General features: G+C 44.8%; 2 protein-coding genes across 6 annotated transcripts in view; one reads left to right on the top strand and one right to left on the bottom strand.

The window, feature by feature from the left end:
• The window catches only part of LOC308379347 (RNA binding protein fox-1 homolog 2-like), a 38,396-nt gene extending 19,608 nt beyond the window's left edge, over positions 1–18,788 (top strand). The window contains exons 4-12 of one of the 5 annotated variants that reach the window (XM_080856442.1): positions 22–75; positions 486–578; positions 9,061–9,148; positions 9,699–9,785; positions 10,245–10,389; positions 11,998–12,040; positions 14,080–14,165; positions 15,054–15,129; positions 15,417–18,788. In XM_080856442.1, the coding sequence (XP_080712568.1) occupies positions 22–75; positions 486–578; positions 9,061–9,148; positions 9,699–9,785; positions 10,245–10,389; positions 11,998–12,040; positions 14,080–14,165; positions 15,054–15,129; positions 15,417–15,461 (717 nt within the window). In that variant the 3' untranslated portion in view covers positions 15,462–18,788. Of the gene's footprint in view, positions 1–21; positions 88–485; positions 579–9,060; positions 9,149–9,698; positions 9,786–10,244; positions 10,390–11,560; positions 11,604–11,997; positions 12,041–14,079; positions 14,166–15,053; positions 15,130–15,416 lie in introns of those variants that run through there. The other 4 variants (XM_080856440.1, XM_080856439.1, XM_080856438.1 and 1 more) reach the window with 4 other exon arrangements.
• A 2,309-nt stretch (positions 18,789–21,097) lies between these two features.
• Positions 21,098–23,054, bottom strand: LOC308379089 (G-protein coupled receptor family C group 5 member D; the record flags this gene model as incomplete). Its single annotated transcript, XM_080856145.1, has 3 exons — positions 21,098–21,196; positions 21,375–21,427; positions 21,734–23,054. The coding sequence occupies 3 exons, from the start codon at positions 23,052–23,054 to the stop codon at positions 21,098–21,100; spliced, it is 1,473 nt and encodes a 490-aa protein (XP_080712271.1).
• Between the last annotated feature and the right edge of the window lie 2,244 nt (positions 23,055–25,298).

Here is a 25,298-nt window from a genome sequence, read left to right as displayed (position 1 = left end):
TCACTTCATTTTTCCCTTCAGCAATATGGGAAGATCCTTGACGTTGAAATCATTTTCAATGAGCGGGGTTCTAAGGTGAGTTCTAAGGTAAATTTGTGAAACGAAAAGTCATAACATCATCCTCTACAGAATCTGACAAAATGTGCATTTGGTGAATCAGCTGGGCAAATAGTGCAACACATATATGGAAATGTTTGACCTTTGCTTTTGTTGATCAATATATTGTGTTTTTTCTGAATCCAGAGACATCTCTCTTTCGCATCGATACAAACATTCACACATATTCAGGAATTGTCATTGATTGGGGCTCTTGGTGCTACACCCTCCTAATCAATACTTGTACTGTGTCCTACCTATTCAGTTATGCGCAGTCTTACTTCATGGCAATCGCTCGCTCTCTCTCTCTCTCTCTCTCTCTCTCTCTCTCTCTACCTCTCCCTCTCTCTCTACCTCTCTCTTTCACTACCTCTCTCTCTGCTGGACAGGGCTTTGGATTTGTGACGTTCGAGACAAGCGCAGATGCCGAAAATGCTCGTGGAAAGCTTCATGGGACATTAGTGGAAGGGCGCAAGATCGAGGTAAATACCCCCCAACACACAGTTTTTTTATTTCTTTATCTATCTTCCTTTTTTATTTTTCTCATTTCTGTTTTGCGCCAGTTCCTCTCTGCTACCATGGCTCCTCTGCTTGTCCACTGATTTTTGATATGTTCCTGCCACCATCCCTTTTTACACACTGACATGGTCCTGGAAGTGCCTTTGTTGGTGTTCCAGTTGGTCTGCGGCCATTTTTGTTTTCCTTTTGTGTTTGTTAGGTCTGTTCCCTGTGTTTGTTTGTTTTTTCAGTTGGTCTTGGATTCTTGTTTCCTACTCAGGGGCAGAAAAATTGGGTGCAAAGACAAAAAAATGGCATGACTACTTTGGCAAAGTTTTGTTTTGTTTTCTCCTTCTTGCATTGGTTGTATTTTTTTAATGTCTTAAACACACAAGCCCACCCTCTGTATGTCCTTCGTGTTCCTGGTAATTACTACTAGTATGGAGCATGACCACGGAGACAATGACACAGTGATGCATGGCCAAATTCCATTCAAAATTCCTGACTTTGTTTCTTTTTTATTATTTATTTCTCTCTTTTTTGTGTGTTTGTAGAGCCAAACTCTCTTGGCTGCGTTCTGTTTACCTATGGCTGAATGGTCGATATGCTTGTAGTCTTGTGGCCACAGCATGCTTCAACAGATCCGCAATATGCATGGGGCACTGAAGTAGTCACCGTCACACTCTTACACACCTACCCCCTTTGAGCTTCAGCACATGAATGGCTCGCTCCTGACTAGATTCTGGGCGGGTGAAAGACACTGGGAAGCATGCATGCTCATCAGAATGTTGCTGGTTTCGTTTGTCTCTCGGGATGTTCCAGGGAAGCAAGCAAGATGCATTGCAAATTACAGTTCTGCATGGGCTTACCAGTATTGATTTTATCATGGTGGATATAGTGAGTGTGAGTGAGACTGAATGTGTGTGTGAAAGAGGGACAGAGACTGTGTGTGTGTGTGTGTGTGTGTGTGTGAGTGTGTGAGAGAGAGACAGACAGTGAACAAGTTGTTGCATGGATGTGGCTACTGCTGTATGTTTCTTTTATGTGATTTTTTTTTTCCTTTCCTGCTTTTATGTCCTTTAACACTGTTCAGTCAATCAGCAAGTGGAATGGATACTGACAAAGCATGGATAGAGGCCAACATAACCTGGCTGTAGTTGAATGGCATTTTCATAGGACTGGCAATACAATCCGTTAACCTGTACTGTCCTAAAGGGTTCGGTCATGTGTGTCTCTGTATCCTCCTGCTTTAATTTCAGATGTTTTTGATTTCTTTGACATTTTTTGCATGGTTGTACCACTTGGAGGCCCCTCCTCCATTCCATACTAACTCTATGGCACTGCCGCATGTGAGATTCCAGTCGCTCTAGTACTGTACTTGTGTTGTGTATCTGTATTGCATGGGTAGGAATGTCAGGGCTTTCTTGGCAGATGTGCATGGGTTCAGAATGGACACTTGGGAAGTTCCATGTTTTTCGGGCGGTTAAGTTGTCTGTTTTAAGTTGGCTGTGCTGTGGTTCAGCTATTTCAGAGTTATGTGAATTGTTGAGAGCCATTTGTTTCAGTTGATGGTCCTACTCCGCATTTGGTTTATATATTACAGTGGGCTCTACATTACATTGTCTTTCACAAACTCTGAATATAGTGAGATTTTCCATCATTAACAAAGTTGTCATTCTCTGACAGCCATGAATTAGTATTACTTGGAGTGATATTTATGATTTTTAAATGGCCCAAGAACAGTGCCTTGTTGCACACCGCGATTTGGTCGTTAGAGCACATGTTTCTTAAAGCTTTGCTGTCCGTTTGCATGAAGGTAGTTTTCTGTCACTGATAATGCATGAGATTGTGGCGCTACAGTGCAATCAGTGGGAAATAGTGTGGGTAGTGTTCGAAAATGCATGTGTTACTTTTATATCCTTCATATATTACTAGCAAAATGAGGATAGATATTTAATTAATATTTTTTAGTAAAGATGTCATTCTAGGCAACAATGTCTTGTCATTATGAAATTTTGTCGTTGGTTAAATAGCTTACAGTTAGTTTTGTACGATTTAAATATATTCATTTAAGCAGAATATGATGATGATGTTTTTTTGCTAATATAACTGGTCCAGTTTTTACAGATAATCTCTGTTATTTGCAGTTCTCTTCACTGTTGAAATAAGTGACAAATTTGCATGCCGATGGTCATTTCTAGTCGAGTTGTGCTGTGCCCTTGTAATCTGTCAGACAAACATTGGCACAAATGCATGGGGACGGTTTATGTTGTTAGTGTTGTTGTTGTTGTTGTGTGTGTGTGTGTATGCATAGAATAGAGATACTCCATAGTGTGTGACTTATTCTGTTACATCTAAGCTGACTCCTTAATGTCTGGGAGCCAAAAAACTCTGCGTTGTGAAGAGGTCAGTTTCCCGTGTGCCTCAAATGTGTTCATGTAAGTGGTCAACTTCGTTAGTCCTCTTGATCCTCCTCTCCCTCTTCCTTGTGACCCTTTCCCCCTTCCACTGTATGTCTTTGATGAGTTTGCAGCCAGTTTGCATCATATACTGTAGGCCTTAGGTGTTTGGTGTGTGGGTGCATGTTCCTCTGTCACCCAAGGGGTATTCCACTGTTAAAACCTGTGCCCCCCCCACCCCCGTTTAGTCTGAACGTCCACCTCCATGCTTCAATCTGTCACTGCCTAGGTGCACCACACTGTGGAATACCCTGTATAAACATTTTGAAATGCGTAAGACTATGGTTCAAACCCCCCCCCCCCACCATTATAACCCATAGCTGCTCCCCTTATTCATCATTCCACAGTCTCGAGTCTGGTGTTTGTTCCTGCGTGCGGTGTTGTTGTTGTTGTAATTGTTGACGTTTGTCATTTGAAGGCATGCACGCTCTACGCGGTGGGAAGTGATGGCTCCATGGCGCAGAGTTTTTGCCAGGACAGGGGTGGGGTGAGCTGGATGCGGCTGAGCTGAGGGAGGGAGGGGGGCGGTGACAGGCTGGACAGGGGGGGCTCAGCATGCGCCCCAGTGGTGTCCTCCTTTGTTTTGGGACGTGGGAGGAGGGGTGGGACTGTTGCAGAAACACCCCCTAGTGTAGTCCTCTCACTGCATGGCTCTCTCCAGTCCTGTTTCTTTCTTTCTTTGAAGAGCCGTGGTGTTCTGTAGCACTGGTCTACTCGTTCTGTTTGTCTCTGGTTTTGCATGGCTGATGAGCGTGGCAGTGGTTTGAATACCATTCTGTCTGTGAGGTAGGTCCACCAGCCTTCATTTCCAATGGATTTACCTCAGCTGTCATTCATGCTGATCACAGAAGGCCATTATTTTGGTCCAGATTTGGTCTTTAAACCTCGGAACAATGTGCACGCAATGTGGCCATGTAACCGTGATGCCATATGAGATGAACGTTATTAAATGAAGGCTGTGTGATCCTATTGCCTTATGGGCATCGTTTCTCACTTCCTGGGCTGTTGGTACTAATCTGGGCTTAGCTTTAGAATTGGCTTTGTCTTTTGGTCAGTGTGTTGTCAAAAAGCCAGTTTGCATGTCAGATGGTGAGAGGGTTGAATATGTGGTTGGCTTTGATGGATGTGGACGTGGGTAGGTGTGTATGTGTGTATGTGGGCGTGTGTGTTGACCGTCTGTGTGTTTCTTTCTCTCATTCTCCGGCTCTTTCTTTCTCTCTCTCTCTCTCCCTCCTCCCATAGGTCCCCACCTTGTGTGCACACTGACACTCTCCCTTCTCCCTCGCACTTTCTCTCTGTCCATGCCAGTCAAGTGTTCCATCTCTGTTCCTCTCCTCCGGGGTCCCTCCTTGTGTCTGGTGGATGGGTACCTCTAGAAGACCCCCCCCCCCTTTCATGTCTGTGTCTGTCTGTCTGTCTTTACTTCTTGTGCCAAGTCCATTTCTCTCTATTTCTGATCTCCTCTTACTTTGTGTCAGTTTGGGTTTAACTGCTTACCTGCTAGTTATTTTGATTGTTTGTTTTATTTTACTAAAAGCTCCAGTCCATTGGTTTTCAATCATTCACATTTATTTAAATTATACCCTCTGTAAATTAACAAATTAAACATGAAAGAGAATGCAAACATTCCAAAAATGTAATTTATGGCTACTTTTCTTTTAAGAAATACATCAAAGGCAATTATGAAACAATTCCGTGTTACCTCCCACAGTAATGGGCCAACACAAACCTAATGGAGAGTGTGACGAGCTCAGGGAGGTCTCCTTATAGTCATCAAGCACCTGTATCGCTGCTAATTCACTCAGCTACTGCTTGAACTGGACAAATGGCCAATTCACTGTAGGGTCAGCACCGTTCTCTGCCTATCTATTTCGGTCTCTCTCTTTCTCTCTCTCTTTCTCTCACTCTCTTTATTTATTTCCTTACCCCTTTCTGATGTATGTCTCTCAGTCTCCTCCTTTTCTGCGTCATCCTGCTGTCTTTTATGAAAAGGAGTATCTTTTAACATGTCTTCAGACTTTTTTTCCGCTTTTGGGGGGTGGTTTTTATTTTCCTTTGTCAGACTGTTTGTTGGTTTATTTGTTTATTATATTTTTCTGTTTCCCTGATGACTTCTATGTGTGTTGTTGTCAGTCTCCACGGTAACCACTCGCGTGTCCTCACGCTGTTTCTTCGGCAACGGTAAGTTGTGTACATATGACATCATCACTGACTGACCCCTCCCCACCCTCCTAAAATAAGATTAAAAACGCTTTAACAGATTGAAATTGTAATATACACAAGTAAACCGCTAATTTTATAATTCACTAATTTGCTCTCATTTGGATTAATTCTAAAGGAAATGATCATTGTACTCACGAAAATAAAAAAGTAATTATAATTGTTGAACCACTGAATGCCAAATCCTTTGTAATTTTGAGAAAGCGTACAGCGGATGTGCAACCTTAGCTGAGCAGTATACAGTACTTACCGATCAATAATTAACAATCTAACGATGGACAGCATGATATGTGTGTGTGTGTGTGTGTGTGCAAGCCTCAGCACCCTACTACTTCTCTCTATAGAGAAGCTGGTTTAGGGTTGGGAGACAGGTTGGGAGTAGTGGCAGCAGCTGTGGTGTGAGACAAGCAGGGACATAGACCAGTTTAACTGAGGGTATCATTGCCGTGCTAATGGTTTCTACACCACTCCACTCACCTCTCCACCCACCCTCCACCCTCTCTCTCATTTATTTCCCCTTGCGGAATGTCCTTGTGTAATCACTCTACCCCCACCCCCACACAGAAATGCCATGGCCGACCGCAAGCCATTCGATTAATTCCTCATTGTCTTCGTTTTTATTTCACCCACCCCCATTCAAATTAACTGTAACCCTAAATTGAGAAAATAACAAAAAAATTCTGTGATTTAAAAAAATTATTGAAATAATGTATTTATTCCTTTGTGCGTTGATGGGATTAAAAAAAAATCAAAAGAGAATATTGCAAGGGACATTTTTTTTTTTTTTTTTTGTATTTTTTTTTTGTAAATGTTGTGTGACTCATGCAGCATGAGCTGGACTGGCTTGACTAAGGCCTTCCACCCACCGCCTATGACTTTCTTGACTTTTCTGTATGTGGGCTTTGATGCAGCAGAGAGCTGACATCACAGTTGGCTACCAGCTGGCCCAGGGAGAGCCCTGACCCTGACCTCACACACAAGACTGCTTAGAGTAAGGGGAGGAAATTGAGCTTTCTGTTATTTGAGATAATCATACCAGAGATGGGGCAGAAATGTGGACATGTGGCCTCTGCACAGCCATACAACATGAGAAATAGTAAAGGAAATGTTGAATGGATGTATTAGTGGTTACAACAGTACTGTCAAACTACTACGGGGTTTTGCAGATCTGATACACCTGACTTCCCATGGATTTGGGAATTCTTGTGACTGGTTGGGCCTGTTTTTTTGGAGAGTGATGTGTGTATATAAACATATTTTTTTTCCTTCTCTTTGAGCTTCCCTTTTGTCTCACTCAGTCTATCTTTATTTCTTTTCTACTGTGTGTGCAGTGTGTTTCTGGTTTCAGTTTGTGACACAGAGCAGTATTGCCTGGCAGTGTTTTACTTCAGTTTGGTTGCTGTTGTTTCTCTCTCTCTCTCTTTCTCTTGTTTTTGGAAATGAAGATTGCTCCTCTTTTCTTCCTCCATGCTCTGGTACCCTGTCTCTCTCTCTGTTCCCCACATGTAGTGAAATCTGTAGGCGAATGGTCACTGATTCTTTGAATGATGCACCATGGTATACGTTTTTTTTTTTTCCTTCCTTTTTTTCCCTCATTTTGGTTTTGGAAGACAAAAAAAACAACAGATTTGAGTTTTCTTTATTTTTGGTGTTGCTTCTGTAGAGAAGGTGTTCCTGTTTCTATCTCATCCAGTCATCATCTTTGTGTTCTCCCTGTTTTGTATGTGGACTGGCTCTGTATTCTGTGTCTCTTCTACCTCCTCTCCCACCTGCATCCCTCTCTCTGAACTCCTGAGATCACTCTTGTTGGTCTGTCGCTGTCTGTTTCTGTCTTCCTTTCAGTCACACCTCCTGTCTCTCCGTCTCTTTCTGTCTGTATGTGTTGATATGGGAGTGCTGCGATTGTTTTGATTGGTCTCTATGCTGCATCCGAAGCTTGCTGATTGGCTGAATATTTAGTTTTTCTTTTATATCCCCCTTTTTTTTTTGTTGGTCCTGTACTGCCACTGTTGGTCATGTGATGCGCCCATATTTGGCTGTGTGTAATTTATGTTATTCAATTTATTAATTTTGTTAAAGAAATGTTTTTGCACCCCTCTTTTTCCCCCCTCTGCTATATTCAGTGTTTTTATTTGTTAACATGACAAACCCTAACAGGATGGTGTTTTTTGCTTCCCTGATCTGTATGGGTATGCGGTCTCTCTGCGGGAAGAAGGTTGGGTGGGAGTGAAGAACATGTTCAGAAAATGTTCTCTTTAGCCCTGCTGTTTCAGATTTGCCTTAAACCGTACACTTTTTAAATTATTTTTAAATTATTTTTGTTCTTGTTTTGTAACTTATCTCCAGGCTTATGTCTGTTCTTGCTCTGATTTGCATGTGTTCTCCTTCAGAATGATCGATCCAATCACATTAAACCAGCCCAAACCATGACGCACACTCCCAGCCTCAGCTAGATTGTCCAGCTCTTAAAAGGGGAACAAAGAGCTGCAGGAAGCCGGTCATTAAGCCTGAGATGGGCCGATGGAGACGCGCCATCATGCAAACGAGGAGGGGGGGAGGGATATAAAAAGGACACAGGGATTGATCGGATCCATTAGACCCAATTTATTTAAACTCCTCTTTTTATGCTTTATAGCCCAACCCCCACCCGCCCCTTTACACACACCCACCCCCCCACGCACTCAGCAGGACGATGGCATCAGCTAATTGAATCACACGGGACTAACCTTGTCATAAGCAATGTTATTGGCGGGGTGGTGGGGGCGCTCATTTGGCTTCTGATGCAAGTGCTATGACGCACGTGAAGAGCTGGCCCACGAAACCCTGAGGAGTTGTGTGGCCCAGTCATAATGAATGCCATCCCTCTAAAGTAGCAGCTAATATGAGGGCCCATTTTCAGATTTAAATGTACTTCCTGTTTAATTTCAAGCTAGCGCAATGACGAATTCCCATGTCAACCAAAGCTGGCATGAGGGACTCTCTTCCAGTTTGGGCTGGCTTATTATTACGCCTGCTTTGCCACAATGTCAATATCAATGTTGCCGCCCCCCACTGCCACTGTCTCCCACACTTGTCTTTTCAAGCGTCCCCTCTTCTTTTCCCTCTCTTTCACTCTCTCTTGCTCTTACTCACTCTCTCTCTTGCTCTCACTCACTATCTCACTAATTTCCCCCTCCTTCTATCCCTCTCTCCCCTTTGCCTGCAGGGCACACAGTGGCATTAAGAGTAGTCATCTCAGATAAATGAATCATCAGTCTTGTCAAGAGGCTATCTCTTCTGTTCAACTTGCATGACTAAGTTGCCCCACTAATGGTCCACCAACCCACACACACACACCCCGCTTCATGGTCAGACAGAACAGTGCATCTTCCGTCTGAGTTCCCCAGCGGTCTGGGGCTGGGCTGCAGAGGGATAGAGCGGTAGTTGATGGGTTGCCATCAAAACACAGCGGTAGAGCTGAAAGATCGAACCCTGACAAAAGGGTGAATAAGAGCAGTTTTTAGTGCTCCCTGCTCGCTGTGTTTAATCTCACTGACTTGCAAGTCCAGTGGCAGGGCATCCATCTCTGGGCGTGACAGTGGCTCTGCCGATCAGGCCAGAAGTCCAGAGAAGAGCAGCATAAGCTACCTCACCTTTTGTTGTTTGAAACAGCAGTCATTTAAGAATGTTTTCTGGTCTATAGATGAATCTTTGGGTATTGAGTTTTGTGTGTGTTGCTTGTTGTTCTGTTCTCTGTGGTCTTGGCCAAGCTCCCTTGGTGTTCTCACTCTGTCCCTTCTCCACACAGGTTAACAATGCCACAGCCAGGGTAATGACCAACAAAAAGGTTGTCAGCCCTTACCCCAATGGAGAGGCTCTCGCAACACTGCCCTATGGTAACCACCCGAGCCAAAGCCAACTCATCCAACACACACACACACACACACACACACACACACACACACACACACACAAACACTTTACCATCTATTCTGCCTACACACTCGTCCAGCCACAAAAGCCTTTTGCGACTATCGTTTTTTGTTATATCTCAAGGTGTCATCTGTACATATTGCAACCCTCAACGCCAACTCCAGCACTCACACACTCACACTGCTTGAACCATGCATCCCAACACGAGTGATGCCTCACTCTCGGCAGCTAAGTGCTCAAAAGCCCTAATTTATCTCACTAGAGAAAGGCACTTTGCGAGCTATGAGACTAAGCCTAACACCACACAGGACCCTGACATCATCACCATCACCATCACCAGCCACACATGACACACAGCCTGCCCTCAGAGCACTCAATCCAGTGCACACCCACCTCCTGTATACCTCCAAGCCCAGTATGTTCTTTCCTGGCGTGGCGCAGAAGTGGTGGAGCCTGACGAACACTGAGATTGAGGGACGTGCCTCATGTGTTCTGTGTTTTGTTTTTCTCTAGCTGCTGCGGGCTGGAAGCTGAGCCCAATGGTGCAGGGCATTTACGGACCAGAGCTCTATGCAGGTCTCCACATGACCTCTGCTGCTGGTAATAATAATAATAATAATAACAAGAGCAATCCGAGATTTCTGACCTCCAGCAAGGGTTGACATTGATAGTAAAGCAAGATCTAAAACGCTCATCTGAACAATAGCCCAAAGTCTATATTCATTGTAAATATCATTAAAATCCGGTCATTGGTTTTAATGTCACTTTAGGTGTGAAAACAAAGATCCGGATCCAGATCCGGATCATGCTGAAATTTTAATGGGGATGTCCCAGGACCAAGAAAATTGTGAAAATTTCAGAAAGATCCACCCAATAGTTTCTGAGAAATCTTGTCCACAGACAGACAAACAGACGGACAAATAAATAAATAAATTAACGGACCCGATCGCACAACCTCCTTGCTGGAGGTAATAATAAAGTGAACCTCTGTTTTCTGGACACTCAAATTTTGCTTGGAATGTTCTAATCACCCTCATCCCAACTCTCCGTCCATCTCAGTTCCTGGCTTCCCGTATCCCTCAGCAGCTGCGGCCGCCACCACGGCAGCAGCATTCCGGGGAGCTCACCTGAGAGGGCGGGGCCGACCTGTCTATAGTGCTGTGCGTGCTGCTGTCCCTCAGCAAGCTATCCCCACCTATCCTGGGTAAGCCCCTGCACAACCCACCATTCACCATTATTTCTATACACACAGCGAGATGCATTGTAGTTTGTTTACCTTTAAACTACTCCCGTTAGTCTACATGGCTGATTCTGTCACAGTTTAGTATTTGTACTTTGCGCAGCAGGTGGGACAATATTTAAGACTTTAGAATAAATTGTTAATCCTTAGCTTGTTCACACATATGCACAGTAGTCAACAACACACAAACACAGTTAACTTTACTGAGAATAGTCAACAACGCACATAAACAGTTAACTTAACTGAGATAAGCAGTCTTCAGGTAACTTTAACACTCCCATTACCGTCCATAATAGCCCCTAAAACTGCTCGAGTGTGCGCATTAACATGCATACTCAACGTGAGCGCCTGAACACTCACACTCGCACACTGACACGTGCAGGTCGCCACCGCTCAGGCACGCGTCACTAGCTGTAATGGAAATCAAGACATTTGCTTTTGGCCGCACTGCTGTTGCTGTGTGTGTGTGTGTGGGGCTGGTGGTGGGTTGCAGTGGTGTTCATACTGAGTGGAAATGATGACAGCAGGTAATGCGACTTCCATGGCTGTGTGCTGCTGCGGGGGTATGGGTGGAACACAAGCCCTCTGTGTGTGGACCCTGTCAGACGGCCCTCATGTGTAAATACCCATTCAGTGCTCGCTCCCTGTCCCTCCGGTTCACTGATTGGAGTGCTAAGTCTGGCAGGGCACAGCGGGGGCGTGTAACCCTCGGAGCAGTGGAACACCCTCGGAGCAGCGGAACACCCCCAGGAATGGAAGTCGTATTAGCGCTGCATGCTGCATGCGTGTGAAATAACCTGTCTCTCTCTCTCTGGCGCTTTCACACCCCCTCCCCTACCCCACACCACCTCCTTGTCACTGTCCTCCTCTTCATCCCTGCCTATCTATTTGTGTCTCCCCCCACTCTACACCCCCACCTTCTTCTCTTCTCATCTTCTGTGTCTGTCTTGGCATCTCTGTTCTCTACCCCCCCCCCCCCCATTCTTCCTGGGTTCCTGTACATGGCTTCCACTGCCTCTTTCCTCATGTTCCACGCACCTCCACACGTTCCTCTCTCCCACCCCTTACCCCCCACGCCCCTCTATCCATCCCTCTCGTCTCGTCCACCTCCTGCTGCTGTCTTGCTGTCTCTTAGTGTGGTGTATCAGGATGGGTTTTATGGAGCTGCTGACCTATACGTAAGTAACCTCTCCCCCCCCCCCCACCTCTCTCTCAGTCCATCGCCTTCTCTTTCTGCTCATCCTTTCTCTATGCATTCCTGCATGTGTGTGTTAATGCTTGCAGAGTGTTGCCCAAATCTGAAAGATTAATTATGCGCACAATGACATGCACCTTTGCACATTATGTTGCATGTTGTCAAATGTTTCCACACACTAAATCATGCCATAAATGGGCAAAGCCTTTTCAGATTTGACTGCCAATCTTTTTAGGATTTTACTGGACATTTGTATAATGCTCAGATATGGGCCACTCTGTATATGTGTGTGTGTGTGTATGAGTGTGTATGAGATGGCCAGGATGTGTGAATCAGTGTGTCCAGGTTGACACCAGCTGTTTCTGTTCTCTCTATAGAATAGTGTTTCAGGACTCAGTCATTAGTAGCAGATTGCCTCAGGTAGGGTCAATGCAAATGCAAGTGTGTGCAATCCTCTTGACTGGGTGATCTTTGCCATGACTTTGATTTGATTTTGGTTGTTTTCTCCCTTCTGTTTCCTCTTGTCTTTTGACAAACCCACTGGAATCTTCTCACTCTGATCATGGGGAAGGGCTGTCCTGATTGGCCTTTACCTTCATACCCGTGTTTGTCATGTGGTGTGAAAGAGGCCATACTATAGGCTTGAATATAACTTGTTGGTGTTCAGTAATACACCGTTGAGGTCATGGAGACGAGTCTTCCATTACACTTTGGCCAAGTCTTTAGCAATGGCTTATGAATGTCTGCAAAATTCCTACATTCGAGTACTCACTTACTCCTCTCCATCCAATTCTTGTTTACTCCCTGATATGCCTCTATAGCCTTGACTGTAGTGGTAGGGCCATATGATGAAGTGTCCCTAATGTCTGGACAAAATGAGGACTTCCCAGTATGAGTCACTATTGTAATTCTATGTAAAAACTGTAGCTGGATACGGACTTTTAAACTGGATATTTGAATACCAACCTTCTTGAAGTAGCACAGACGAGGTTAACCCAGGGTGACGTCCTACCCTAGGCCTCCAATCATATGCTTTGAAACATGCAGCCAAAGATGGCCAGTAGTGGACCCATTCCCCAGCCTTTCCTCACTCTGTGTGCCATCCACTTACAGCATGCCAGTCCAAACATGCATGCACTTCATTACATCTTTATCCCCTCTGATGATCAGTCTCTCTCTCTCTTTCTTTTCCTTTCCCCCCTCTTGTCCCTGTTTCTGTATTTCTCCATCTCCCTGTCCTTAGTTTACATTTTCTGCTGTTGACCGAAAACCTTTAGTCTCTCGTTCACCCTCGTTTCCTTTCAGGCACACTAGTGGCTTTATTCTCTTCTTCAGGGCTCCAGCTGAATGATGGGAGATGTAGTTGATACGGGCACTTAATGAAACTGGGTGCTCGGTCAGGGATGCGTTCAAACTGGAGATGCATGCAGTGTATTTAATCAAAGCAGTGTGTGTGTGTGTGTGTGTGTGTGTGCGCCTCTGTGTGTGTGAGTGCTTGTCACCTTCCCCTGTTCTTTACACCTAACTCTATTGTATTGTGTTTTTTATGTGCATCTGTACTACACATATGTTCTGTATTGTTGTGGGTTTTCCCCCTTGCTTTCTCTCTAAGGTCAAACCATGTCCAGTCTTTTAATTGTGTAATTCCCTAACAGATGGGACAGGTTTAGAAAGGTCCACTAAGGTTAATGACAACAACTACATAGATGATTTCAGGTAAACGTTGGACATGTCCACACGGAAAACAACTCCCTAGCTTATTCATGCCAGGGACACACTTCAGGGTTGCAGTATGTGTCCTCTGATGTGGTCATTGTCATTTAGATTGAGTGGTGTTCTCAACCACTTTATTATGAAACAATATCTAACCATATTTGTGGTCGCTGTCACTCAGCAATAATAATTCAGAACAATAAATAGTTCAATAATTCAGTGCCTGGAGGCGCCCAGAAAAGATACCTCCAATTGTTTACAGAGTTGGTAATTGGCACAGAATACTGGTAAAGACAACACCTTGTGAAGTAGAATCTCAAAATGGTCACAGGTTTGTCTGTTTATCTCAACTAAAGCCTAGGACTCACTGGTCCTATTTGCCACCCTGGGAATGGGTGATTTTTAGAGCAGAACACCTTGTTCCCCTCTGAGCCTTTTTTTCACACAGCCAAATACTTTCAGGTATTTTAATAACATACTGCCCTTTTTTGGAAATTTTTATGTGACATGGATTGGCCTGTCTCGTTCCCTCCTCTTTCATAAGATCTCTCTCTCTCTCGCTCGCTCTCTCTCGCTCTCGCTCTCTCTCTCTCTCTCTCTCTCTCTCTCTCTCTCTCTCTCTCTCTCTCTCTCTCTCTCTCTCTCTCTCTCTCTCTCTCCCTCTCCCTCCCCCCCTCTTCCAACCTCTCTGAGCTGACTTGAGTCATGCCATCTCTGACCTCCCTCTCCCCGTGTCTCTCCTGCAGGGAGGCTACGCTGCTTATCGCTATGCTCAGCCCACTGCTGTAACCGGGGCGACTGCTGCTGCGGCTGCAGCTGCCTACAGTGACAGGTGAGGGTCAGGTGGTGACGCCTGGTGTGGCAAATGACTCGGAAGCCTCTGAGAGCCTCCTCTCGCACTACGCCAGCATCCCGGGACGAAGAGGCTTAATGACTCATAGCGATGCAGAGATTAAACAGTGCACCCTTCAAAGCAGCCATTGTTGAGTGGAGCACTTGGCTTCTCAAATATCTGATTAAAAAAAAATAATAATAATAATAATTTTACATTGCTGCCTGGGTGTGTAATGCCTTGCTCACACGGTTGCGTTGCTATGTGTTGAGCCCGTCAACGTTGACCTTTAATGGCGTTACCTAACTGAAATGTGGTTCTGTTGCATTCCGTTAAGTTACTTGTGTTACTTGTGCTGAAAGTTGAGAAATGTTCAACTTTTCGAGAGGGTACGCATGCGTCAGCCAATCAAATCGCATTTCATGCAAATACGGCAGCACATGCGTTAGCCAATCAGATTGCGTTAATGCTCCTGTCTAAAGAGTGCAAGCCTAAAACATTTTTTTTTAAAAGATGCCGGATCAAACTCCGTAGATGATATTTGTACATAAAAGTTGTTTGTTTTACTTTTTTACTTTTTTTACTTCGATTACCGAGAAATACACAATGTACAATGTACAAACCCTGTTATGGTAACTGAAAAATACATCTGAGGGGATTTGCGGGGTGTCTGATCCAGCTATCTGGATGTTAGCGTGATACTACCCACAAGGTACACAGCTTGCTAGCAGCGTGATTGGTTTGTTGACCTGTCAATCTCACTATAACATCTCTGTTATCAAACAAAGCAACTGTGAGCCAGGGATAAGTGCATATGTATGTGTGTGCAGATGATAATTTGAGATGCTTCCATTCATGGTGCTGACGGTGACTGTGTCTTTTCTTTAGTTATGGCCGGGTGTACACTACAGATCCCTACCACGCCCTGAGCCCTGCTGCCGCTGCCTATGGAGTCGGTGCCATGGTAAGGCTCCGCCACTCACCCACACTTACACACTAGCTTGGCCAAGTAGCTCCTGTCGTCCTCTCTGGGCATCATTAGACTAATGTCGAGTGCACGTCTAGATATCAGATCAAGATAAATAGTCAGTGATTACCATCTACTGTGTTTCAGTAGCAGTCACACATCTCCTCTTTCTGCTTCTATCTGTCACCTTCATGTTTGTTACAGCGATACTAGGCAGTCTCTTTTCTGTCTGCTGTTTTTATGCCTCCCTCTCATTCTCTCTCTCTCTCTCTCCTGTCTCACAGGCTAGTTTATACCGGGGTGGATACAGCAGGTTTGCTCCATACTAAGTGGACCACCCTCCTCCCTCTTGGATTTCCCTCCTCCTTCCTATTTTCCAGAGCCCCCTTTTCTCTCGCTTCCCTCCTGTGCAGGGCCTTATGGTCCGCAGCCTCCACCAGGACATGTACAGAAGCCTCACACCACACCACAGTTTGTCTGTCAACTCCACAACACAACAGGAGACAACCAGGACCAGTGAGGGACAGTGGCAGCAACTTTTTCAAAGACTGCGGGACACCAACAGACACACGGACAGAGGGAGGACAGAGAAATCGCTGCTTGATTTATTGATAGTTTTTTTTTTTTTACACTACAGCTTTGCAATCACTATTTTTTGTTTTGTCAAAATAGTCTGTGGTTACGCCCTATATTTTCATTCTACAGAAGAACCTTTGTATTACAGCTGACACTAGTATTAAGTTTAGTGAATCATTGTGAACCGTGTCTTTATATTCTCTTTAGCACTCATACACAGAGCATCAGCAACATATACTATTTGGCTTTCAAGCGTGTACGATCAACTACTGTTTTTGACAAACATGAAATACTATAAGGAAGGGGATCTCCCTCGGCTGCATTTGAAAGGGCACAACCATTTTATTGGGAGGACAGTTGTTGAGGATCGGCTCTCGTAGCATAAATGAGAGCAGTGGGACATTTATAGCAAAAACTGCATCATTAAATAAGCATTATGGGCAAAACCAAATTACAGTCACTTCACATTAAAGTTAACAGCGGCGGAAAAATAACTTTTAAGAATGACAAGGAGAAGAAAACAAAACCTCTTGTTTTTGGTCTGCATTACCTCATGTTTTTCCTTTGGTTCTAGAAAATGTTTATAATAATAATGATGATTATGATGATGATGACTTACGATCATGTAAGTGATGCTAGAAAACACCAATTCAAATTACCTTTGTTATTATTATAGACATTTTCTAGTTTTGATTTATTTCAGGTCTGCTAGTATTATAACTATTATAATTGTCATTTCTGTGATTTATAGTCCTGCAAGCATTTCAGTCTGTATCAAGTATCCATATTATCTCATCTATCTATAATGTCTGCATCTTTTGCCTGAGGAGGACTAGTGGAGAAAAAAAAAAGAGAGAGAGAGAGAGAGAGAGATGATATCTTTCTTCTGGAGCAAACTATGACCAGCTCTGAGACTCACATGAGACAAACGAGACTACACAGCATTCTGTAAGCGCCACCTCTTAACTTCACGACTGGAGTCATTGGCTATCCCGAATCCATCCAGTGTAGAGGCCATCCCAGTGAGTAGGAGCCGGACTGGTTCGCGGACGAGATCGGAATTCTCAGGGCTTGGGGACAGGGACACCAGCGGAGCTGCGGGATCACTTTGTGTACCCCCACAATTTTAAGCCAGTGGTGCTCCTCTACCGAAATTCATTTTAGTTTCTTCTTTTTTTGTTTTTATTCCACCCATCAACTTACAAACGGCACCCCTTTTTGCTGAGGAGTGGGACAGAGTGAATGGTGTTCCTATGCTTCCGCTCTGGCGCGTCGGCTCGTTTGGGAATGTTGTAGTCCAGTCCAGTATGTACCAGAGCTAATGCCTCTGTGCTCCCCTAAGCAGGATGGGACAAACCTGTATAAACTTTGTCTCGCTCCTGATCTGTATATCTCCATATACTCAGACTATGTTATTGTTGCAACTATTATTGTTATGATATAATTGCTATTGTTTCTTCTTTTTTGGTTCCAAAGATTCTCTAAAAGCACATTTGTTTTGGTCGACTGTATACACGTATGATTATCCTTTTAATGGTTGATGTTGCAATTATTTTAGCTTTTTAAAAAAAGAAAAAAAATACGTCTTGCATGTCTGTTAAAATGGCATCATTGCATCAGAGTGCTTCGGAAGCACCTCGTCTTGGAGGGAGACACCCAACAGCTTCAGCGAGGAAGGGGGAGGTGGGGATGAAGCGAAGCAGGGTGGATGTTAATTTATTTAGGCGGTTTTTAATCATTTGTAGCAACCGGACCCCTCAAGGGCTGACCGCCTACACTACAGTACAAGTGTTAAGATGTTAAGGAAGCGGATGAGGTCATCTCTTTGAAAAGCAAATACCTCTCGGAGCCATTATGCGAAACGAAAAGAGAGTGGGCAAATTTGGAAGTGGTAGGCTGTGGTCTTGAGGGAGGGATGCAGCATAGGTTTCAATGCGTGATCTCCCCACAGACACACAAAGGCCAACGTGACGGTCCAGAGGAGGATAGCGTGACATTCTTAGAGACCCCAACAGTGTAAATGTCACACAGGCCGAGGGGAGTAGATGGGGAGAGAGAGAGATAGGAGGGAGAATGTCTCTTCTAAGAGCAGTTCTCTCATGATAAAAACCCAAGCTGTGGCTACTGCTAAATTGGAGTTGGAAATGTGGCTCTACCCATGATCAGCCCTGTGTGAGGACGCAGAAGGCTCAGAGGGTACAGGCCGCTGAAGAGGAGCGTTTGAGGTGTCTATAGGCAGCTGGAGCTCAGTTTCTCCATGTTCACCAGCTCAGACTCTATTGTATTAAACAGCACTAGTGTGATTTCAGAAGGAGGCGGACAGAATTTTCAAACATTTCACACGTTCTCCTTTGTTTGGCCTGTGCAAGAGGATGAACGAAAAAAGGTCTACAGATTTTGAAACAAAACACTTGCTCAAGCCAAACTTGTATATTTGACATCAGGATAGAGGGGTGGGATGGGGAAGGATGTCGTTTTTTTTACTAGTAATTGTCTCCTGTCTCAGCCATGTTGCTGTCTGAGGCCTACCTTGCCCTCCTGTGTTGTCATGGAATCTGTTGAACTCTTGTGTTTTTTTTGTTTTTTTTTTAAAACTGTATTGGAATGCTGGGTCTGGGATCTTCATTTGACTTGAGAAACCCCCCTGTGAGCCTGTGTCTGCCCAGTTCTACTCTCTGTACGCGAATTACATTAAATGCCTGAGAGCAAACCCATCCAGTGCTGGTTTATAAAAGTCAGATTGTCTATGCTGTGATGTCCCCATCAGTTCCATACCCTTCTTTAGCGGACTCCGTTACCAATCTTCCCCTGAACCCAGACCCTTCCCCCTTACTTGGAATTTGGAGAATCTCATCGGCCTCTGGGGCTGCTGATGCCATCATCTCAGCCATGACCAGAGTGCTCTGGTGCCTGCGCAGTACTGCCTTGATTGCACAGGTTTCAACTTTGACCTTGCCCCGTCTCTGCCTGCCTCCCTTAGTCTATCCCCCTCCCATGGTCCCTTACAGTTTCCCATTTAAAAAAGTGACTTGTGTATTTTTGTTTTGTTTTTGTTTTTCAAGATTTACACCACATTCATGCCTGCCTTTTTCTGTTATTGTTTTTGAATGTACATATAAACAGTTTGTTTGGTTTTTAAATTGTTGTCATGTCTGCTTATTCACTTCAAATATTTGTATTTTCATCTAAACACTACAACAAAAGTGGTTTATTGATTTGAGCCTACATTTCACTTTACAGAATAATATGTAATTACATCCATTGTGTAAAAGCTGTCTACAGTTGCTCTGAAAAAGAGGCAAGGCTCTGGATCCAGTGGAAGATTATCACCTAAAATCATTGCCCTAAGTGTACACAGAATAATGTCTTTGTGTTCATGAATCATAAATGGCAAAAGATGAATAAGCAAACGCCTGCCAGTGTGTTTCAGACGGAGGGTTTAACAAATTCTCAAGCCTTTGCAGAACCATGTAACTGGCCTAAACTATTGATGCGCACGTCCTAAATCTGCTCCTTTTTGATATGGCTCTACATTTTCTTCAAGAGGGTTCAATTGATGAAAGTAATTTGTAATAATGGTATTTAATTAGTTGAATTCTGAGGGAACCAAACTGCATGGCTGACTTTCCAAAAGTCACAAGGTTAACTGCCTCTCTGGTGTGGTGTCCTGTCATATTGAAATTGAAGTGGAGCTTAATTGAAGAAGTCAAATTCAGGGTGGTTTAATGATGGAGACTAATTAAAAATGATTGATTTTGTGCAAGTATTGAGACTGGCAGGCGAATATCCGAAAGGATTGCAGCGAGGCCAAGGCGATCACCTGAGCTCTTTGGAACATGTAATGACAGAGGAGAAGTATTCCATTCGCAGGTCAACTGTGAAGCACAGATAGGTCAAGGCATTATTCAGTCTGATGATTCATACACAGGCTACGATTCTTGCCAATGCTCTCCCCCCCCCCATACACACACACAGACACTCCTTTGGCATGGCTGGTAGATGGAGGATGTGCATTAGATAAAACACAAACCATTTAAAAAGGTCAAAGAGTAATGAATCACACACCTTTTAACTACATTACTCACACTTACTCAGAGGTGAGAGGTATATGAATCATGACCAGGCATGATCAGGTTTAATGGGAACTAACAGAGCTTAGTTTCTGTCATCTCCATACTGTGTAGAAAAGACATCCAGACTTCTTTGACAGGAGCAACCTACAGGTAATCCAGTGGTTCCCAGAGTGTGGGATGGGATCCACGGGGCGGGGTGTTGGTTGAGGGTGAAAAACCAGAACGTGGAACCTAAACAACCAACTTAAGGTGGAATTGTGTATGGCAGTGCTCTTACAGCAAAGTAGCCTATAAGGAACCTATTTGGTGATGAGATTATAGTTTACCGTGTACTTGTATACTGTGGTCAGGGTTTACGGTTTAGCCTATATGGTAGAAGGGTAACATGTGAGCGTCTTAATCTTTGCACCGTGGTGATCAGCGGTGCACCTACCGGGGCTTGTGTTACAAACACACAAAATGCATGAGAAGTAACATTGTTACATTGTGTCTGGTTAAAAATAATTTCTTTGACATCCCATACACGTTACATGGGACATTTTGTGTAGGCTATTTCAATTCCCTCTGTACCACTGTGAAATATTTATTCATACACTTAAAACAATATAAACGATCTGCCTCGTGTTGGTCTTTACATTTACCACAGTGCCATCTCGTGGTATGTTGTAGAACACATGAATTTTTCACTCCAGTCTCAATTCCCATTGTCTCAAAAGCGGCTCCCTCACAAAGACACACATTTGGAGAAGTTTTATACGATAGGCTACCATTTTAATTTTGAACAAAGTAAAAACTGTACAAAATAATAATCGATAGGGATCAAGTCTATACAAACAGAGATGTGGTCGCGAATAGCATTTCATGGTTAGCCTGGGGAAAGCTTGGTGTGTTCCACTAAACAGAAAAGTATGAAAGACCTCTGCAACGTAAGCATGTTTAATTAAACAAAACGACTGTCTCCTCAGAGTTTCTCATTCTCATCTCCAAGACCTAGTGTTCAGTCCGTGTTAATCTTTGGAGTGAGTGCCTATGGTTTAACCTAAGTCTCACGTGGCTATCATTGTGTATCAAAACGTAAGGTTTTTGCCGAACAGGTAGGTTATCACTGACAGTCTGTCGAGTCTGTTCCGTGTGTATCAAACAGAGAGGTTTGTGTAAAGCAATCCCAGGCGCACAGAAGTGTAGCATGAGTCCGATTATGCTTCCTGTCGTAGAATAATGAACTTGATGGTAGACTGCTAAACGAGAGAACAGAACACGAAGATTGATTGACTGTGAAATGTACTTATGTCGGATATGGTTAATGTACTAGCGTGTCAATTAGACAGCCTGGGTCCGTAGTATTCATCGTAGGGTTCATTTATGTTTGTGGTCTGAGGCCTGGGAATGGAATAGTCTTTATCTGGGTCAATGTCCTGAAAGCAAGAAAAGAAAGGTCAGCTGCTGTGATCGTTTGCTTTATATAATTGTGACAAAATGTGATTACATAACAGGACAATGATTTTACTACTGAGCTGATTATTGAATTTCTTCACATTGTTGAACATTGGAACGATATAGGCTGTCTGAATAAATGTATCACAGTCCACTTACTGTCATGGAAAATCCTGATTCATACGGAGATCTCAGCACTGGCTCACTTTTACCTGAAAAAGTAGCAGTAATGTGCAAGGTCACACATGAATCAAAACGAGACTGGATTAGGCCTACAAGGAATTCATTTCAAGCTGCATCATTTGCATTTCTGGTCTATGCGCAACTTCTGTGCGCAACTTCTGTCTTTGCTATCTGACAATTTGTGGTATAAGCTGGAATCCATAAGATTTATGCTATCTATTCTTAACCTATTGTTAAGTTGTTTACAGCTTTTCCCATTCCATCCACCCTGTTTCTCTATATTTCCTTCCTTCCTTCTATCTCTATCACCCTTTCTTTACTTTTCCTTTTTTTACCTCTCCTGTTGTTTGTGTCGTTCTCAAAACTTCTGTTGTCCCTCCCTCCCTTCGGGCTTGGCAGACTCCCCAGGCCAGGCGAGGGTGTGGTCCAGCTGGTGAAGTCCAACGGGCTGCCTTTGGTCCGGGCCTCCCTCCGGCACAGGACGGCCAGCTGGCTGACCCCGTGACCCAGCAGCATCACCCAGCCGCTGGCCACCAGCGCCACGCTCAGCACGGGCTCGTCCCAGGCGGGGCGCCGGCCCATCTCCAGATTCCCGCGGGTAAGCAGGGCGATCCACACCACCCAGACGGCAGCAGCCAGGAGCACGGTGAGCAGCAGCAGTGTGGCCTGTGTGTGTCCCGCGCGGCTCCACGCGGCCGTGTGCCGGTAGCTGTAGCCGTAGGAGCGGCGCGTGCGCCATACCAGCCGGGCAGCCAACACCAGCGCTGCTGCCAGCAGGCACAGCACGTAGATGAGCAGCATGGCGAACTCCGCCTGCGAGTAGTTACACGGCAACCCATCCCGCACCAGCACCATCAGCAGCCACTCCACCGCGATGATCACCTGCACGGCGGTCAGCACCACAACGACCACCGGCTCGGCCCAGCCCCGCGCCACCCCGAAGCCCAGCAGCGCCAGACAGCGTGCCAGCAGCGCCGAGAAGCAAAGAGCCGACAACACGCCGAATAGGAAGAGGCGTGTGGGGCAGGTGCGTGGCGTCAGGTGCACCACGAAGGCGAAGGTCAGCGCGAACAGCCCCGCCGTGCCCAGCAGGAAGAGCAGCAGGGAGACCACGCTGGCGCCCGCCCCTCCGAAGCGCAAGCTCCTTATCCGGCAGCAGGAGCAGCAGCGCCACAGGCTCCAGAGGAGTAGCCCCAGCAGCATGCTGATGCTCAGCACGAAGCCGAGCGAAGCCAGGCTCTCCACCACGATGCCCCACGCCGCCTGCTTGTCGCACAGGTTGGAGTAGATGGGGGCCAGGCCAGGCCCGCAGCCTGGGGCAGGAGCTGGGGTTTGGGCATCACCGGAGTCCAGGCTGGAGTTGGAGGTAGAGTTCCGCAATGGGGGGCCTGTTAAGGTGATCGCTCTGGTTGATGTAGAGGGAACTTCGGTGGTTGTGGCAGGGCTGGCGGTTGTGAGGGTGGGTGTGATGGTTGAGGTTGTAGAGCTCAGGGGTGTGGATGTGATGGTTGAGGTTGGAGCGCTCAGGGGAGTGGAGGTGATGTTAGCAACATCGGCGGTGGCAGAGGCTGCTGTGGAGTTCAGGCATTGGGCAAACGGTAGGGAAGTGAGGAAAATAAGCAGGAGAAAGGGAAGAGGTGGGGTTATGGCACCCATTGCTGGACTTAGTGTCATGACTTGTGCTTTTGTGTAGCGCTGCTCCTTCACTCCAAGCTATTCTCTTGTGCTGTTTAGGGTTCCTCTCCGGGAGTGGGGTGGATGTTACCTGAAATAGAAGTCAACATAGATGAAAGTAGAAGACCTGAGTTATCTGGCCCTACAAAGAGCTGTGGTACATGCTGAGACTACATTTAGTCAAATAGTGTGTCACATTGGTAAGATCCATTTCAAATGAATCTGATTATATATTTATAATGAACAATTGACATTAATCTCCACTTATGTATATGTTGTGAATCAGTTAGATAAGCTCCATATGAGGTAGTTAGTTGTCGTAATATCACTTATATCATAAAGGAAGTGTTATCTACAGGAAGTTGACCATTAGCAGAGCACAAAAATGACTGTAAATCAAAAGTACCAGAGATCTGATTAATTATTTTTTTTTTTTAAACGACAGTTACGGTTAAGGAGGCTGACTACAACAATGACGTAATGTGGAAAAAACAAGTCAAAACATGGTGGCTGAGGGGAAGGGCACGCAGAGCAGAGCAGAGCAGCAAGAAGTGAAAGACCTTGACATGAGATCACACTCATGAGTGGAGAGGAAGAGCACAGAGATGATAAACCAAAATGAGCCGAAACAAGGAAAGAGACTGGCAGAGAGAGAGAGAGAGAGTTGATTGGGGGAAGCTTTGAAACAACAGAGATTGTGCGGACGTGAGAGAGTATCCAGAGATATATACTCCTGATAGGTGGCTGTCACTTCCTCCAGCTCATAAAAGAGCTCTTGTTGGAGTGTCACAGATGACATTTACTGAGCTTATCGCCCAGGGGGTGAAAATGGCCCTCCATCTTTGCCTGCCCCTGGCCCAGATTAAGCTGCCCAGCTAGAGAGCCCCAACCCTTTCGAATGTCGCACAGCTAAACACCTTATCTCAACATTTAGCCACTTCAGATTGTTTGAGATGATTTCAGATGGGCTGACTGGTCCCCGATGGAGACGGGGACGGGCTTGGGGGACATTAAGTAAGCCTTTGGAGCACAGATTAGACATGTCTTATGAACTCATAGAATGACTCGACAAAACTCTAAAGATAACACAGATAATATTTTGTAAAGTCTATCAATATGACCATGTTCAAGAAACTGTCAAAAACAGTAAGAGGCCCACTAGGAAAAATGCAGAAATGGACCAACCAACCACTTATTGGTCTGTTTTCAATTTTCCAAGTTGTTGTCTTAAAACATTCTAAGTCACAGTGCATCATGTAAAAGTCTTCATTCTTAACATGGTGTGTCCTGAACAGAAGTCAGCGTGTTTGTACATACCTAAAATCCTGTGGTTTCAGCGTTAATTAACGTCATTAAATCCAGTTGGGAAGATTTAGTCTTTTGTCCTGGTTGAGTGTAAAAGAGAGAGTAGCTTCATAGCAGTAGTTATTTCATAGGTGAGTGTCTTTCATGAGTCCATTGTTTAGGGAGAAGCTCCTCTCCCAACTTTGGCTGAGGTGATGAACGACAGGAAGTGAGGGAGTGGAGGTACATTGGAGAGAGAAGAGAGAGAGGGGGGGGGGGGGGGCATGGGTGTCAAAGGGAAAGAAGTGGATTGTTTTCACTCTTACAGAATTTACATTGACCGCATGTTAGGTGGAAGGGGAGTAGCCCATACACATCTGAACACACACACACACACACACACACACACACACACACACACACCTGAACACACACACACACACACTCACACACACACACACACACACACACACACACACACACACACACACACACACACACACACACTCCTCCCCCGCATCTGATTCAATCTCACTTTGCAAGAGAACGCTAGGTGGGGCATAAAAGTAGCTGGGGGCAATGGAACAGGTACAAACACACACACAGACACACATATACACACACACACACATACACACACACACATACACACACACAAATATGCACTCATTCCTTAACGAATATACTTTGAGACACCCATTTGTGTAGCCTACGATTTATAACTCTACAATGTATCCACTGTAAGTTAGTATCATGGTTTGTACGGTGTTTTAGCGATGAGATTATTGTTGGACATCACACACTTGGTTGCTAGGGTGGATTAGTATGAGTAATTTGACTGACTCATATCACATGCACTTGGACGTAATGTAACCAATGCAACGCATTCAGTTTATGTGCTTGACAACAGGAGTTTCAGAGTGTCTCTTTCTTTGTGTGTGT

This window comes from Sprattus sprattus, assembly GCF_963457725.1.
Source record: "Sprattus sprattus genome assembly, chromosome: 18".
Taxonomy (NCBI): domain Eukaryota; kingdom Metazoa; phylum Chordata; class Actinopteri; order Clupeiformes; family Clupeidae; genus Sprattus; species Sprattus sprattus.
This window is presented reverse-complemented; position numbering and strand designations above follow the sequence as displayed.